The 16,866-nt window shown below is 42.9% G+C and overlaps 1 protein-coding gene across 3 annotated transcripts in view; it reads left to right on the top strand.

Annotated features, from left to right (window-relative positions):
* Nucleotides 1-4,361: 4,361 nt before the first annotated feature.
* ANO5 (anoctamin 5) overlaps nucleotides 4,362-16,866 on the top strand; it is a 54,874-nt gene continuing 42,369 nt past the window's right edge. For 2 of the 3 annotated variants that reach the window (XM_032691212.1, XM_032691213.1), the window contains exon 1: nucleotides 4,376-4,505. In XM_032691212.1, the coding sequence (XP_032547103.1) occupies nucleotides 4,445-4,505 (61 nt within the window). In that variant the 5' untranslated portion in view covers nucleotides 4,376-4,444. Of the gene's footprint in view, nucleotides 4,506-16,866 lie in introns of all 3 variants that reach the window. The other variant, XM_032691210.1, reaches the window with a different exon arrangement.

Genomic DNA, 16,866 nt, shown 5'->3' with positions numbered 1-16,866 from the left:
GTAGCAGGCACAAATAATCAGCTGTCTCCATACACAAATTCACTGCCCATTCCCATCAGCAAGCCTTGCTGTATTTCTTCGCCCCTGATCCCGCTATTCAAGCAGCTGGGTTTCCCTTAGGAACTGTGTGTAGTGGGAGGAGTCAGATCTCAGCCTCTCAGTAATGTGCGGAAAGAGTTTATGGAGCACAGACTGAAACTCGGACGAGCTGCGATCTCCCTTGGGCTTTCTCTTTCGACAGTGGCTATTACATTCTTTTCTTTACAGTGGCAGCCTTCACAGGAGAGCACACAGTACACCATCCATCCCTGTCTCCTGCCTCGTTTATCACTCCCTCCCCTCTCCTACCCCAGCACAGCCTGGTGTGGCAGCCTGATATAGGCAGAGGCTGACCCCCCTTCACTCACAGTAGCTGTCCTGTGATCTCCCACACCTCAGACATGTGTTGAAACTTCAACAGATGTTATTGCCTGGGATACAGAAACTGTGCTCTGGTGCATTAAAAATAATTTAAAAAAAGCTTGTGATAACTGAATGGTAGTTTTGGGTACCATAATGTTGGATTTGGGTACCTAACTTCCATCTAAGTCCTACTTTACCTTTCTAAAGCTGTTTGGTATCAGGCCCTACTGGTGTCTAAACAATTAACTTCTTTCCAAATTACACTATTAGTTATATTCTAAAGGGCTAATTGAAAGACAGGGAAATATGTTAGCTCTTTGACCAAAAAGCCTCAAAAGCCTTTAATTAGTTGACAAAAGCACACTCCCGAAAATATGGGAGGCAGCAACATTAATTTCTGGGACACAGCCCACATGTGCTGAAATCTCACAACACAGCAAACATCCATGGGGTAGTTGAGCCATCAGAGGAGCAGGAGGAGGCTGAGGAGGCTGGGAAGGAAAGGCTTCCCTTTCGCTCCTGTCTCTGTTTCAAACTCGTGTTTCATTATTTCTGACTTGTGTTCACACTCTGATTTGAAAACTTACTAAAACTCTGGAGATAAATATATATATATATATATATATTTAAAAAACCCCTTTTTAAACAAGAGGAGTGTACGCAATACACTTCAATAGCAGAAAGCTGGTGCACCTTCTGAGACTGTGATGTGGATATATGACATGCATAGCAGAAGGAATTCTGAAAGGATATGTTATTTGAACAACTTGGGTAGGTCCCCAGGTGGTAAATGCAAAAGCTGTATATGTTAGATTTTCTCCCAGAGGACTGACAAGAGAATGAATTTTTTTTTCAGAGCATCTAACTGATAGATACAAAAGACTCCCATTTTCCACATGATTTAAGACTCGGGGTTATATTTCTAAAGGTGCTTTAATGCCAAAAGGTTTAGACAGTCTTTTAAGTTGACTTTTAAAAGTTGGGATCTCAGGTTGTAAGTTAGGAGTTCTTATGAACAGCTTTGGGGTACCTACCTGAGACAACAATAGGCGTAGAGATATCTTTGAAATCTTCTCCTTCAATCCCACCAATTTTGTGTTTAAATAGCAATGTGGTTTTTTTTAAATATGAAGGCCTGTAAATCAGTTCCATGCTTTGGAAAAGGCCCATCAATGGAAAGGAAGACTTTATAAGGGTTACAAACTACCCGCTCTCCTTTAGCACCCACAAAGGATTATGCTCTGCTGCTGAATATACCTTTATTCACGAATATGTATGTTTATTCACTGCTACCAATTTTTGGTGGTGCTTCCTGCCTTTACCCACAGTCTTCTAGGTATTTTTATTATTTTTTGGTTTATGTTTACACTGTATTAGAAACAGTGTTGGAACTCCAGACCCCTAAATACAGAAATATTATAGTTACTTTATTAATATTTCAGGAATAAAATGGTCCTGCCATTGTGTGGTTCCCAATCTCCTCCTTTATTTTGGCAGTACCTGTTGTTTGCAGTGATTCATGGAACTGAAAGCCCAGGAATAATAAAAAAAAGAAACTAAAAAAGGTCAGTCAGTTTAACAGATTGACATAAGTCATGCATCACCTTATGATTGATCAGCCATGACACTGGAAAGTGGGAGGGAAAAAGATGTGTGCCCTTTGAAAGAAGTGTGGTCCTAGATCACTTGGGCAAACTGTGAAGCCACTGGGTCAGACAATGGCCGCTTAAACTCTGAATGCATAAGTGCTGGGTATTGCATGGAGCTCCTGTGCTCCTCCACAGATCATTCTGGGAGAGCATCGTTCTGTCCCAATCCTACCACAGGCCACTGTGTAATTTGCACAAAGTCGACACACCATCAGCCTGTGCAATTACAGAGGTCTGTAAAATCTTCTTTGGCATTCTGGCTGAGGTACTTACACAGTTTTAGGTATTGTTGGGTTTGCTGCTGGGTGGAGCTGGGCAGAAGGAGCGTGTAATTAGGAGGCAAAACTGAGCAACGACCTCTCTGGTTCTTGCTGTTTCTGGCTCTTGTTGAATAGCAAATCTAATTGCATTGCAACTCTAATTGCATATTCTGTGGGCATAAAAGCATTTATCCAAGATATCTAGTGCTATGAGGAAATTAAAGGCTTAGAAAGTGCAGCTTTTAAACTGAACGTTGTGACCTGGTGCACTGTATGCAGTCACAAGCTGTTTGAAGGCATGCTTTGGTACACCAAGCCCTTCCTCTTTGTTCCCACCATCCTGCATCATGATATTAAACCCAAACTAAATATTTTAGGCTTTGGAAAGCAACCAGACACATTTTTAGGTCTTGCTCTTGACTAAAAATACACTTCTTGAAGCAGTAATGCTCCACAAATAAAGGCTTAGTATGAAAACGTGCCCACGAACTCAACTGGTTGACTCGAGTAACTTTTTATTAAGAATTCCTGTATTGAAGCTGCTGTTGTGTTACAGTTGCCCCAGTAACAAAACTCCCCACCAGTTTGGTGCATGGAATGGTTAACTTGGGTAATAAAAGATGAATGTACAAAAAAGTTAATCTGAAAGGCCTGAGATTATATTAGTATACAAAAACATATACTAAATACATGTACTGAACATAGAGAGTGTTGGGAACTGTCTCTGAAAATTGAAGGAAGCAATGAGGAGCCAGGGCTGTTTATCAATGATTTAGATGAGGGGATTGAGTCCACCATCAGCAAATTTGCAGATGACACTAAGCTGGGGGGAGTGTCAATCAGCTGGAAGGCAGGAGAGCTCTGCAGAGGGACCTGGACAGGCTGGAGAGTTGGGCTGATTCCAACGGGATAAGATTCAACCAGGCCAAGTGCTGGGTCCTCCACTTTGGCCACAACAATCCCCGGCAGTGCTACAGGCTGGAGAGCAGCCAGGCAGAAAGGGACCTGGGAGTTTGGATTGACAGGAGGCTGAACATGAGCCAGCAGTGTGCCCAGGTGGTCGAGAAGGCCAATGGCATCCTGGCCTGTATCAGGAACAGTGTGGCAGCAGGAGCAGGGAAGTGATTCTTGCCCTGTACTCAGCGCTGGTGAGGCCACACCTCAAGTGCTACGTCCAGTTCTGGGCCCCTCAGTTCAGGATAATGAGGGGCTGGAGCAGGTCCAGAGAAGAGCAACAAGGCAGGTGAAGGGACTCGAGCACAAGTCCTATGAGGAGAGGCTGAGGGAGCTGGGGTTGTTCAGCCTGGAGAAGAGGAGGCTCAGGGGAGACCTTCTCACTCTCTACAACTCCCTGACAGGAGGTTTTAGCCAGGTGGGAGTTGGTCTCTTCTCCCAGACAGCTGTCAGTAAGACAAGAGGTCAAGGTCTTAAGCTGTGCCAGGGGAGGTTAGGTTACATATTAGGAAGAAATCCTTTAAAGAGAGGGTAATCAGACATTGGAATGGGCTGCCCAGGGAAGGGGTGGATTCTCCTTCCCTGGAGGTTTTTAAGATGAGACTGGATGTGGCACTTAGTGCCATGGTCTGGGAACCACGGCGGGGTTGGATCAAGGGTTGGACTTGATCTCAGAGGTCCTTTCCAACTCGGCTGATTCTATGATTCTATGAATGGTACAGCTGCAGGAGCAGCTGCCAACGGAGCCTCACGGGTTAAATTTCTTCCTGGTAGCTCTTATGGGACTGTGTTTTGCCTTTGTGATGATAACGCTGTTGATAACAGAGGGATGCTTTAGATATTGACGAGCACAGCGCGCCTGTTCTGCTCCTGGCGGGGGGCGCACAAGACGCTGGAAAGGGACACGAGCCGAGCCCACACCACGTATATGAACACCGCTCTCAGGCACATGGTCTGATTTTTGGGGTTTGTTCGTGCGGGGCCAGCACCTCCCCGGGCTTGCCGACCCTCCTGCGAGGCCCGGCCCCTCTCGGAGCCGCCCGGCCGGGCTGCTTCCCCCGTTCCCGCCCGGCCCCGCTCCGCCCCCGCGGGCAGTGCGCATGTATTGAGGCGGCCCAGCCCTGAGTCACCCCCTCCGCTCCTCGGCCGCTCCCGGTGAGGGGAGGAAAGGCGGCCACCATGAACCGCTTGGGCAAGAGAGGCAATGAGACCCTCATCGAGATGTCGCTGTCGGCGGACGGTGAGCGCGGGGGAGCGAGGGGGTCGCTGCTCGGTTCCGCCTCTGCCCCCCGGGACCGGGCAGGGCAGGGCTGAGCTTCCTGCCCGGGGGTGACTCGGGGCCCGCGGAGGCGTCGCGGATGGGAGGCAGCGGGGGCGAGCGGGGCGTGGGGGATTTGGGGCGCTCTGGTTCCTCCCCGGGGTCTGCAGGCCGGCGTCTGTGAGATGGGGCTGATCCCGGGGGATTCCTGGCCCCTCCGGCCTCGGGTTTTGGTCCTCCGGCTTCCACTGAGCGCAGCAGAGCCAGTTTTCCATGAGCCTGATCAGCGTATGATTAGATCTTTATAAACCCTAGGTAAACCTTGAAAGCGAAGGTTCTTACATCACCACACTCCCCAGAACGATGAGAAACCCCTTGATTTTCATCCTAAAGTACACTGCAAATGCACAAGTTCCTCTGCCTCACGGCAAACTTTCATCCTCCCCCGAGGCAGCAGCTGGGATCAGATGCCGGCTCCCAGGAGCTGAGGTTGCCGTTACCAGAAGGTTCAGAGCAGGCTGAGTCACCATCTCTTGGAAGGTGGGAGAGGTGGGAGCAGCCCCTCTCCCCCGCTGCCCAATCCCAGATGTGCTGGTGCCCCTCAGCTTTGGATGAGGCCCCTCCAGCAGTAGCAGCTGGGCAGTGGGGTTTGTGTCAGGGCCTGACTTCTTTTGCAATAGCCAGGTTACAGTTTCCACTTCATGTCGGTATGATATGTCATTACTTATAATAAATGTGGTCATATTAATGATTTTGTAAAATAACATGATGCAAGTGCGTATTTATCAGCACCTCACCTGGCAACGTGAATCAACAGTGAGATGTAAGAGAGCATGTTGATGCTTTCAGCATGGGACTGTGGTTATTTAAAAACGAAATAAAAATGCTGACCTGGAAAAATTTTTTTTTTGGGGAATAATGCTTTGCCATCAGTCCTAGAAGTGAAGATCTTAAAGCAGGAAGGAACTCAAGCGTTGGCTTCTTGGGTCATGTGTTCTCCCTCAAAGCTCAATTATGCTGCCTGTTTTAGCAAAACGTATAATGCCATAATATATGTTAATACGCTCCAGCACTAGTGTCAAATCGTGATTTTTCAAAATATTTGACAGTCTTGTTTCAGAGAGATACGATGGCAGGCATTGACTGTGAAAATTACCCAGAAGAAGCTCTTAGCAGTGCCAGCAAGGAGCGGTGTCCAGCTGCGGGGAGGCAGGCATCCACAGCAAGTGTCAGACGAAGGTTGGCCCTCTCTGGGAAAGCCTGGTGGAGCTGGCAGGCTTCTTAGGAACTGGAGCAGATGGGTGTTACAGCCTCTTGGCCAGCAATGCTATTCCAAAGGGGATGTGGGGAGGCCTGAGTCACTGCCCATCCCGCTGCCTGCGAGGAATGAAAAGTGCTAGAACTGAACTGCTCTAACCAGGGGTTGTTCTTCTGAAGTGGCTTGAGACTAAAAAATATTTACAGAGCACACAAAATATTCCCATTTAGGGAATGATTCTATGAAGTCAGGTTGGTAAACACAGTATTCAGTTTTCCCGTGAGTGCCTTGTGGGTTTTTTCTAGTCATGAATATTGAATATAAGGAGATTTGAGGAGTTTCAGTGAACAAGGATGGTTAAGAAGGATTTACCATACAGTAGCACATAACTGTCCAGACAAAATCTTGTAACAGTTCAATTAATTTTTTTTTAACTAACCGCTTTTCTAAAACAGAAACAAATTGAATATGAGTAGTCTTTTTAAAGTTTATGTAAATTAGTTGCCCAAAAATCTCTCAAGCTTTAAAAAAATAAAATCTTCATTAAATTATGTCTCAGAAAATTTAACAGTATGCATGTACTGCCAGCAGAACTTCTTGTAGATCTAAACATCTGCTTTGTGCCTTTAAGGAAAAGCCTCCTAAGGCTGTACATGTCTAATATGCATAAGCAGGGCCCATGTGAGTCAACAGGAATAAGGCAGAAGAGAAGACATCTGCTACTTATTTTCCTTAAAGATATATTTGTATTTGGATAGTGTGTGTGTATTTAATTCTGGTTTACTACTGCTTTTCATTAAACTTGAATGCTGGTAGACAGGTTGTGGGGATGAAAAACTTTCTGCTGCTGGTACACAGTTTAACTTGCAGAGTCTGTGTTCAGAGCTTGTGTGCCATAACTCCTACCTGGAAGGAAGTTTTCTGGCTTCCTGCTGAATTAAATCTGCGTGAGGTAACAACTTCTGTGTGTATGATTTTGCATTCTGTTAGAAGATGTGTGCCATTTACCTCAAATATTAAACTCTAAGAAAACTGAACTTGTGAAATTAGAATGTAAATATCAGAGGAAGAAGACCACACTATGTTGGTAGGAATATTTATGTCTTTGTTGCCTTTCAGTGGTTTTTTTTTCCCCAGCACTTTAATGCTACAGTAACTGTGTTGTGGGATACATCCCAAGACTGTAGATCTTCTGGAAACTTGCAGTTGGCTCCATGCCATGATTTGAAATATGCTGCCTTTATACACATGGCTCTTCTTCAGAAACTTCCAGGAGTCTGATTTGAACTCGAAATGCTCTAAACCGTATAAATTCAAATGCTCACTTAGTTTGGTTGTCATCTTGCTTGTGTTCCCTCTGAGAAAGGTGGAAAAACATCAGGAAAAGCCAGTGGTATGACTTGCAAACAGCACTTGTGCCAGTGTGTTGGCATGTTGTAATGCCTCAACATTCAGGGCCAAATACTACTGTCCTTTAATAGATGATGATACTTCACTTATTTGATCAGAATTATTATGATTCATACTAATAACATAAAATACAGGCCTGTGTTCAAAACTACATCTGTCTCTAATTACTGGCACAATGTATGGAGTAAATTCTGATCTATTTGTGGAAACACTGAACGGGATATCGTGTTCCCACAGGGCTAAACCAAGGGGTTTGTTAATGGGAAAGCTGTTGGAAAGATTATTCCTAGGTAAGGAAATAAAAGCTCCAAGAAATTTATACATAGTTCAGAATATAAAAGGCAGGGGAGAAAATACTCTTAGGCCAACCAATGTGTAGTTTCTGAGTGGAATTTCTTTGCTGGCTGCTATGAGTCACCGCGGGGGCACAGTGTAAATACAGGTTGGTTATTGGAAGGTAAAACTCCTTGTAGCAGAAAACTCCTGTCTGTAGAAGGAAAACTTGCTTTTGGGAACTGATCCCAACAGCTTGCATCATATTGCTGTATGATGCTAAGGAAACGAGAACATCAAGCCCATTCCACTGCAGCTGTTAAGTATGGACTTTTCTCCAAAGATTGTGTTAGTTTAAAAAAAAAAAAGAAAGAAAAATTGCTCTTGGAAAACACTTATTTTAGGTGAGAACCCTGCATATGAGCTTAAACTCACTCCCTGTAGCCTGGTAAGCAGCAAAGGAGGGATTAAGTCCCCCACATGCCATCTAAACCCAGTAGCAATTCTGTGGGTTGTTTAGGCCACACTTTGGGAAGCTGGGAAATACAGCTGGATTCATAGAATCATTAAGGTTGGAAAAGACCTCTGAGATCCCTCCGGTGCAGAACTGAGTGATGGTCCTACCATCACAGGTGAAAGTGTTTTAGTCTCTATGTAATAAGGGGTCCACAACTTCTTGCTCAGAAAACAAGAGAAAAATCATCTGTACCTGTCTCTCCCTCATAACAGTTCTTAGAGGAATGCTTGGTTCCAGCTGGGGCCAGACGTTCTGGGCTGTGAATGCCAAATGAATGCCAAGAAAGCCACCAAAATCCCTTCTGGTGTAAGGCAAAGTGATGTTCTCTCAGTGTTTCCCTCTCCATCAGTTTGCAATTAAGGTACTGCCTGGTGTACTCTGCTACTCTGAGGCGTTCCCTACACAAATGAAAATAACTACTATAAAAAAGGATGTGCACTTTAACCTCTATGTACAAAGGCTTAATAATTACTATGATAAAAGCAATCACTAGGATAAGATATCAGAGCACTACTGAAAAGGTGCTTTTAAAATTATGCTGAGAACTGTTGGCAGATAATTTGTAAGAAAAAAATCTCAAACAACCAGCCCATTAAACCCAGTACCGTTGTCTTCTTGTTTAGTATTTGTAAACTAATGAGTTGCATGTGCAGGTGGAGGAGACTTACAGTCATCCGACATAAACATGTAATTAGGAAGGTGATGTAAAAATGTGGTCAGATGTTAATAGGCAGGGTAATAATGCAGTGAACTTTTCCACAGGTTTATTATTGTGATGTGGGGATGGAAGCAAAGAGCAGTGTAATTACCGGGTTGTGTTTTGTTATCTAGCAGTTATTTCATTATATTTGGTGATAGCTTTTCACGTGCGCGTGTGTGTAAATGCACTGAGAGCAAGGAAGATCCATGTGTTGTATTTCTAGGGATAGTTCTTGCAATTATAACACAATTACGGAAGGATTTTGAGGTGTTTGCTGTGTACCAAAGCTGAATAGCATGTCAGGAATTATTTATAGGTTAAACATTGTGTGATGGCACACCATGTAACATCGTGTATTAGTTGGAACAATTAGTACATTTTGTGTTACATTAAACACTGTGTTTGGCAGGAGCTGATTCTAGTTTGGGACTTGGCTGCTTGGATTATACTATGGAGATGTGTGTTTTTCATTGAAACCTGTGGCTGTTAAAGCTGTAGTGTTCTTGTCTCCATTCTCAATGAGGTACTGAAGTTCCGAACACATTTTTTTTATGAAATGAGTATATCTTTGTGTGAAGTGCAGTCTTATAACTGGAAATCCCAAGTGATTCTCTTCTTTTCCCAGCTTCCAAGGGTAAATATGAAATTTGAGGCCTTTGGCAAAGTAGCAGAACCCCAGCAAGCCATGTGGGCAGGGCTTGTGATGCACATGGTTGGCCTTTCATTTTCTGCACTAGCCCTAAATTAGAGAGGGTCCTGTGGTTTCTTATTCAAAGTTTTCCTAACTGTTGGGTAGGAAATCAGAAAGTCTGTGTTTCTGCAATTTATAGTATGCTAGAATATACCATGCTAACAAGTAATGGCTAGCAGATGTGGGTTTGAGGCCACTGGTGGTTGGATGCCTTTGCCTACTTCAGTTCTGTTAATTGACTGGTGCTCACATAAAAAACTTCAAGTGATGGAAGCCGTGGTTCATTGCCCTGCTCATTTTCTTGACTGATAGGAACTGTTCCTCTCTGGGATCAGTTTAGGAATTCCAGAGTTACTCCATTGTCTTTAAAGTAATTTGGACAAAAACACTAATTCTTCCAATTCTTGCATTTGTTTATAAAAGGTCTTCCTATGCTGGTGTATTTTTATGTTATTTATTATGAGAAAGTGAGATACATGATGGATATACTAGCAAAATTCTCAATGATGCATTTCATTAGAAGCATAATCAAGAGTATTGAATGAGGTAGAGCATAAGGACCAGAAGGGTCAAAAATCTGGAGATTAAATTGGCCATCTGAAGCTAAATGTCTGGATAACATGAAGCTGAGGAATACTGTCTGGTGTTTTACCACCCTACTCTGCTGAGGTTTGTTTGTCATCCTAGTCCTCCTTACTTGCATGCATATAAATGCTGCAGAGTTTAAAAATACTTGGCTTTATCCAGCTATCTCTAGTCTGGGCTTTCTTTTATTTACTGCATTTGAATCTGTTAATCAGTTTACATGTGTCATTCTGCAGAATGACCTTAAAGGTCTAGGTGCTTTAAGTCTTTTCTATGGTGGTGCATAAAAAATGGTAATGGTTGTTGCCTTAGCTGCAGTAAATGCCATTCAGGATCTGTGCTACAACACTGTGCTTGTGCTTTTTTTGCTAAAACCAGCTTTACTCAACTTCTTTTTTTTTTTTTCTTTTCCCCTTTTTTGTTATCCTGGTGCCTTTCAATCAAAAGGGGAGGTGATTTTGTGGTTCTTTAAAAGAGAAGCAGCTGAGGGTAAACGTGGAGTTCTGATTTAAAATACCTGGTTACTATACTAGAGACTAGGACTAAGACTTCGTGTCTTTTCCAAGTGCTGAGTGAGATTTTCTTATTGATAGGAACAGATTTCCCCTATATAAAAGACTTCTTTTTCTTTTTCTTCTGATGCATTGATAAATGCCTGTTTTCTGGAAAGTGCTTGTTTAGTAATAAAGCACGTGCAGAAAATTTATATGTCCATGATGCAGCCTATGCCTGAATGCAGTCTTCTTTTTTTTTAAGGGACTAATAAAATTCTTTAAAAATGTTCCCAGTGAACTTTCTTGGATTCACTGAGAATGTTTTCATTGTCAAGAAATAGTTTTGAATTTTTAGTAGCATTTCTGCACATGCATAAACCACCACTTCAGACGTCATTTTGACATTGAACTTTTGGCTCAGCAGTGAAGTTATTACTCTTCAGGCAATGCCACGTGAAGTAAAACCCTATTTTCCTTGCTCAGGAGCCAGCAAGGTGGGTCTACAGTTCCCCATGGCAACTCAGCCATCCAGCTCTGGGAGGATATGATCACTATGCAACAATAAATTTAGTCATTTTGAAGGTGTTTTTTGTAGATATGGAAGCACTTGGCAGTACTGATTATGGTGCTTGCTTGGAATGAGTGACCTTTTTCTGGAGAAGTCTTTGTTCAGTACATGTTTTTATTAGTGATGCAGTGCTGAATCAGACCCTTATCAAAGATGGAAATGAGATGGAGTAGATTCCACTACAGCAGTAATCCCATGGTGATTATTTGGGAGCAAAGGACACAGTACTATAAATAGTACATTGACTTAGTGATAAATAAGCATGTTTTAAATTGATTTTTCCTTTCTGTCAGCGAGGCCAGGTGATTGAATAATGTCAGGGGTTTATTCAGATGGTGACTTCAAGACATCTAGGAATAAAATTATTTTTCATTGCTTGTTAAGGATGAGTATTGGGAATTTTCTTCATAGTACGGAGTAGCTACCTCATAAGAGCTGCAATGTAAGTTTCAGGATTTGTTAGGGGTTTGGTTGGTTTATCTGTTTGTTTTTCATTTTACCTGGACTGTCAACATTTTGCCCTAGGGATATGTTTGCTTATAAACTAATATGCCACAGGTGTCAGACATGTGCAGAACAGTGTCAAAGCTCTGAGAGCTCTTTTGAGCTCCTTGGTTTTGTTGGCTGAAAAGGATGCTGTTACTGTGGCTAAGAAAAATTGTGGAAATAAATGAAAGCAGTATTTTGGAAACAATACTGAAAGTAGGAGCAGGACACCAGTAATACTGTCTTATTGCTGCTGAACAATGCAGTTTATGAAAGCCTGCCTGAGAATCCTGTCTCTGACTTTGCCTTTGGAATAGCTCTATCAGAGGTCTTATGTGTGCAAATGCAGATGATTTTCTTGTTTTAGTAGCAAAAGGAAAATTTTGATCCTTAGAAATATCTATTCAGCTGCCACTTGGTTTTAGACGCATCTAATCTGTAAACATCTTTACTGGTAGGAGCACATCTGTCAAGAGCTCTGCTTGGTGCAGATGAATCGGGGTGATAGAAGTTGGAGGAAAGGAAAACTTAAGTCTTCTCTTGCTCTTTTTTCCTGATGCAGAGTCTGAGCTGTGCCACACTGCAGGATCTACACACCAGCTCCAGTGGGCCCAGCTGTACCTCCAGTGCAGCAGCATCAGCCAGGCTTTTTTCATTGCCATCTCCCAGCAGACCCTGACTTACTGAGGGATGCTGAAGTAACAAGGATTGTCATCTTCCAGGGAGATTGCTGATTAGGTACAGTTAAAGGGGCTACAACATCTGTGGCTATGGCTGTCCTAGTAATTAAAAAGCCAAGAACTTTTTCATTGGCTTTCGAGGACAAGTAGCACAGTCCAACCATGCCTGTATTGCTAAAATCTCTTCTTCCCATAGCAGGGTAGACTTCTCCTTGCTGTTTTGCAGACCAGAACTGGCCTGTAGTGTCCTCCAGAGTGTGTTTCTGCTCCATCTGGGAGAGTCCCAGAAGCTGAAACCGTTCCTCAAAACGTGCACTAAAGGTTGAGTGAGAAGTCCCATGGTCCGGGTCCTTTTGCTTGCCTAGTTGAGGCACCACTGTTGTGACCAGGATGTGGCCTGTGACAGGCTGCATTTCTCCTGCAGAATGGGCAGCTCATTTTTTGGTGCCCCTCACCTTGCTGCAGCTGTCAGAAAAATAGGGGGCTATGAGAGGCATTGTTTTACAATGGCATTGTTACTTTTTTACAGTAGCATTGAACATATACACTTTTGTCTTTTCCTAAATTATCAGTTTTGCCCTGTAGAAAAACAAAGTCGACCTGGCACTTTAAACAAATATAAGCTACTGTAGAATGACTAATCATTTCATTGCACAAAAAGCCATTTTTCATGCTTGTTGCAGAAATCGTGAGATTGCACTAATAAAAGTACCTTTTTTTGGTGGGTAAACTCCTTGTGTTTTAAGAGGTGAAATCAGTCTTGATTATATTCTTCAGTCTTCAGTGCTGAATGTTGATTTCTGTTTTGAATTACTGTTGTTCTGCTCGTTCAGGTCTGTAATTGAAGTGGAAATGGTCTGTAATTCTTAGGGGTGGCAAGCCAGAAGTTTCTAAGTAGGTTTGCCCTGTGGCTGGGTGTAGTTTGAGACAGCATATGTTAATACTGCAGAATTACAGGCCATGTGAAGCTTGCTTATTTCCAGTAACGTGCAAACTCCCAAGGCACACGTCTTTAGGAAGTTGCAAATAGCTGAGTGAAGAACTGTAAGGAAGGCAACAGTTACATTGGGAAAGAGGCATTTCTTTCAGCTAGGGCTTATTCTTTTGTTGGATATAGTGGCTGTTGTAAAGGATAGAGGAGAATTATGAAATGGGTTCATATTAAAAGTGAATTTTACTTCTGGTTCTTACTGAAGTGTTTTTTCCTTTTCAAGATGACATTGCGATTCTCACCAAGTTCGAGCCATCACAGTCAGAAGGTATTGTACTAACCCATGTTACACCTTCCTCCCTTTTGTCTGTGTCCTCTGTCCCTTTTTTTTCTGCTGGGAGCCTCTTGGAAATCAGACTTCAGTTAATATGAGTCATTGATATCCCCTATGGGCCAGGCCGTTTGCAGTGTGATTTGCAAGTCAATGGTTGGCTATCTGTGGACAGCTCTCCTGGTTAAGAACTAACTGGGCATTTCGTTCCTGGTGCTTGTTGTGGTTCTGGGATGTGGCTCCTTTACACCTTCCTACATGACTTGGGTGTGCATTGCTTGTGCTGCTGTTATTCAGGAATCTGTTCATGTATTTTTCAAGGAGTGAACATATTACGTATGTCGTACTTCTCAGTTAATGTATGTTTTGCATTTTCTTTTTACCTTCTTTTGTGCTGCTCTAGGGTTATTCAGATTTATTCACGTGAGTCTGTACCAGGGTGAATTTATGCTGATACTTTTGATCTGTGTTTGGCCCTGCCACCTGTGAAAGCTTTGCTCTTTCCCTGCCAAGTTACGGGAAAACAAGCACTGATAAACGGGAAAGTTGTCCTTGAAGAGAGCTTCTTGTATAAACTGTTTTAATTGGTATTCTGTGATTGGCAGGTTGTCCTCCAAGGTCGCTTGAAGGAGAGATTGAGGAGGAGGATGAGGAAGGCTCGCCCCCAGACTCAATTAAGAAAGACCCCCAAAACATTCTGCGCATGCGTTAGGGGATTTCCAAAGTTATCCCACATGCGCAGAAGAGAGGCACTTGCATAACTGGGAGGTGGGACTGAGGGCCTTGGGCTGGGCAGTGCTGGCCACACCTGGGGGGTGGTGGCCACTCAATTAATTGTATAAAAAGCAGATAGTGCTTTCTTGGGGGGAGTTAACTTCACACCAAGGACAACGTTGCCTTTTGGCAGGGACGCCTGCCATATTGTGGACTTACTGACTCTCCAAGGATGCAGCTTCTGCTATGGGTAATTAAAGGCATGCTAGGTTGGTAAGGTAACTTTATGGGCAATGGCTGGGTAACTGGGGGGGTGGGGGTGGTGTCATGCTGGGGGCTTATTTCTCTCCTCCTTCCTCCCTTTTGGGTTTGTTTGTTTTGTTGGCCTCCTCTTGGTAATAAATATTGGTTTTTGTTAAGCTTTTAACGGTGTCAAGTTCAACGGTTTCAAGTTTCAGTATGTCTCGAACCCCTCTCTAATACAGGGTCAGAGAGAATTTCCTTGCACAAGTTGCCTAAGTAATCAACCACAGTATTGGGAAAGCATTTAAAAAGTGGAACTCTGAATTATAATTCTTCCTGAGGTCAGACTTTCACAACTACAGAAAGGATAAAATCCAGAAAAAAACCCCAAATACGAAGGCTGTTATACGCCGTGGAATCAGTTCAAGTCCCCTTGGCAGCATCGGCAAATTGAACGTTCCTGCTGCAGGGATGAGGTGCCCAGGCTGCTCGTGGCCTGGGACTGGAGGGTTGTGTGACAAAATGGTTGGGTTTCTGCTCCAGGGCCCTGGGCTTGTACCTTTGGCCAAATCTGCAGCAGCCACCTGCCTCCCAGGGCTGTGGGCAGCACGGGCAGCACAGCATGCTGGGGGTGCTCCTGCTCTTTCATCCTGGGCAGCTGCTGAGTTTGCATAAGCTTAGAGCCATCCCTGTACAAAGGTAGAGCCTCTCCTTAAGAACAGTCTCGCAGAAACAGTTTCTTATGTAAGTTGAAGTGACTACTTCGGTAGTTGTTGGGTTTTGAGTCAAGATATCCTCCCATTATGTAACATTTCTTTCTCCTGCATATGTTGGATGTTCATGTGGTGTTGGGAGGTGAACTGAGTTCAGTTCTGTGCTGCAGAGCTTTTCTGTGTTTGATGTTCTGTCTTACAGTGTAGTCCCTGTAGCATTTGGGATATATTTGGGTAGAAAGAATGATCCCACATCGTTTACTTTCAGACTAACTTTTTAGAGGTGACTTAACACTTGTCTCCACACACATATCAGCACACAGAGACACTTTTCTACAAGTGCATAAATAAAACCCAAGCGTTCAGATTGTAGCTATTAGTACAGATTTTGCAGGTGCAGTTTGCTTTAGCAGAATAGCATGCAACAGCTTTAAATGTTGTGGCATTCAGAAACTTATTCATTATATTTTACATACCATTATGTACCATTGCCCAGTTTCTCATTATATTGTACATAAGCTTATAAATTAGAGACCATTTTCTGTAAGTGAACTTAGAGAAAGAAAAAAATTGTAAGAAACAAAATACTCCCAAGCTCTACTTAAGTAGCTTATTATTTATTTTCAAAGAACCAGTTTATATCCTGCCTGGATACAATTTTGGCATCAAATATTTGCAGGTTAAAAAAAAAGAAAAAAAAGTTGGGTTTCTGGTAGGAATAATCTAATTGTAGTTGTCTTGACAGTGGTCCAGTCTAAGATGGACCAGTTAGTCAGTCTGTTCAGTCTAAGCTGTACTCAGCAATACTTCCTTGATGGAGAGAGAAGTAAGATGAATCCTCATTTTTGAAAGAAAGAGACACCATTATTAGATGCCTGCTCTAGATTTTGATGAGCTGTTTTCAAAACAGCTTATCCTTTTCCATTGGTGGTGGAGGTTATTTAGATGCCTGATTTAGGAGACTCATGTGTCTGTCTAATCACCAGAGAGATGGTGGCTCAGAGTTGTTCCCCAGAGGAAACCGATGACAGAGTTAAGTTCAGAAGCACAAAACCAGCTGATGTCTCAATACAGTTTAGGGTTCTGATGGTACTGAATATGATTTTCCTCCCTAACATTAACATTTAAGTAACAGTGTCCTTGGTGAAGTGACTGTATTTATGGGAAAGTCATGTTGGAGTTCACTGCTGTTAAAATGAAGGTAGTTTCTTTTGGTTTGGGTTGTTGTTGTTTTGGGGTTGTTTTTGTTTTTAAACAACAAGAAGCATAGTTAGGTTCATATTACTATTCTTGATCTGTTGTCATGTCTCCATTATGTGGGCATCTGTAATCTTGAGGTTATACATCATTAACCCCTTAGCAAAAAACCACACCCTAATTCAATGTCTAGCAAGCAATCCCGTAGGTAATTGACTTTTCATAACCGAGGCAGCAAAGCTCTGGATGTGAGACCCTCTTATACAGCAACCTAGCAGGTATTTGAAACAAGAAGGATACATGATGGCAACAGATTTTTGTTTGTCACAGTTAAAAATATGTTTTTGTGACTGCAGAGTTACACCAAGGTAGGACAGACTGAGTGTATTGTCTTGCAGCGTTTTTTCCCCTTTAAATAACTGTTCTTGGAGATTGACTGAGGATTATTTTCCACCTTTTCCTTGTTTGTAGTTCGATGCCTTCAAGGTCCACATCATTTTCAGATACAGTAATATTTTAAAATAAGAAATGTATTGATGTGAATCTCTCTTT

The sequence above is a fragment of the Chiroxiphia lanceolata genome, chromosome 6, assembly GCF_009829145.1.
Source record: "Chiroxiphia lanceolata isolate bChiLan1 chromosome 6, bChiLan1.pri, whole genome shotgun sequence".
Taxonomy (NCBI): domain Eukaryota; kingdom Metazoa; phylum Chordata; class Aves; order Passeriformes; family Pipridae; genus Chiroxiphia; species Chiroxiphia lanceolata.
The sequence above is the reverse complement of the archived record's forward strand: the minus strand, read 5'-3'. Positions and strand labels throughout refer to the sequence as shown.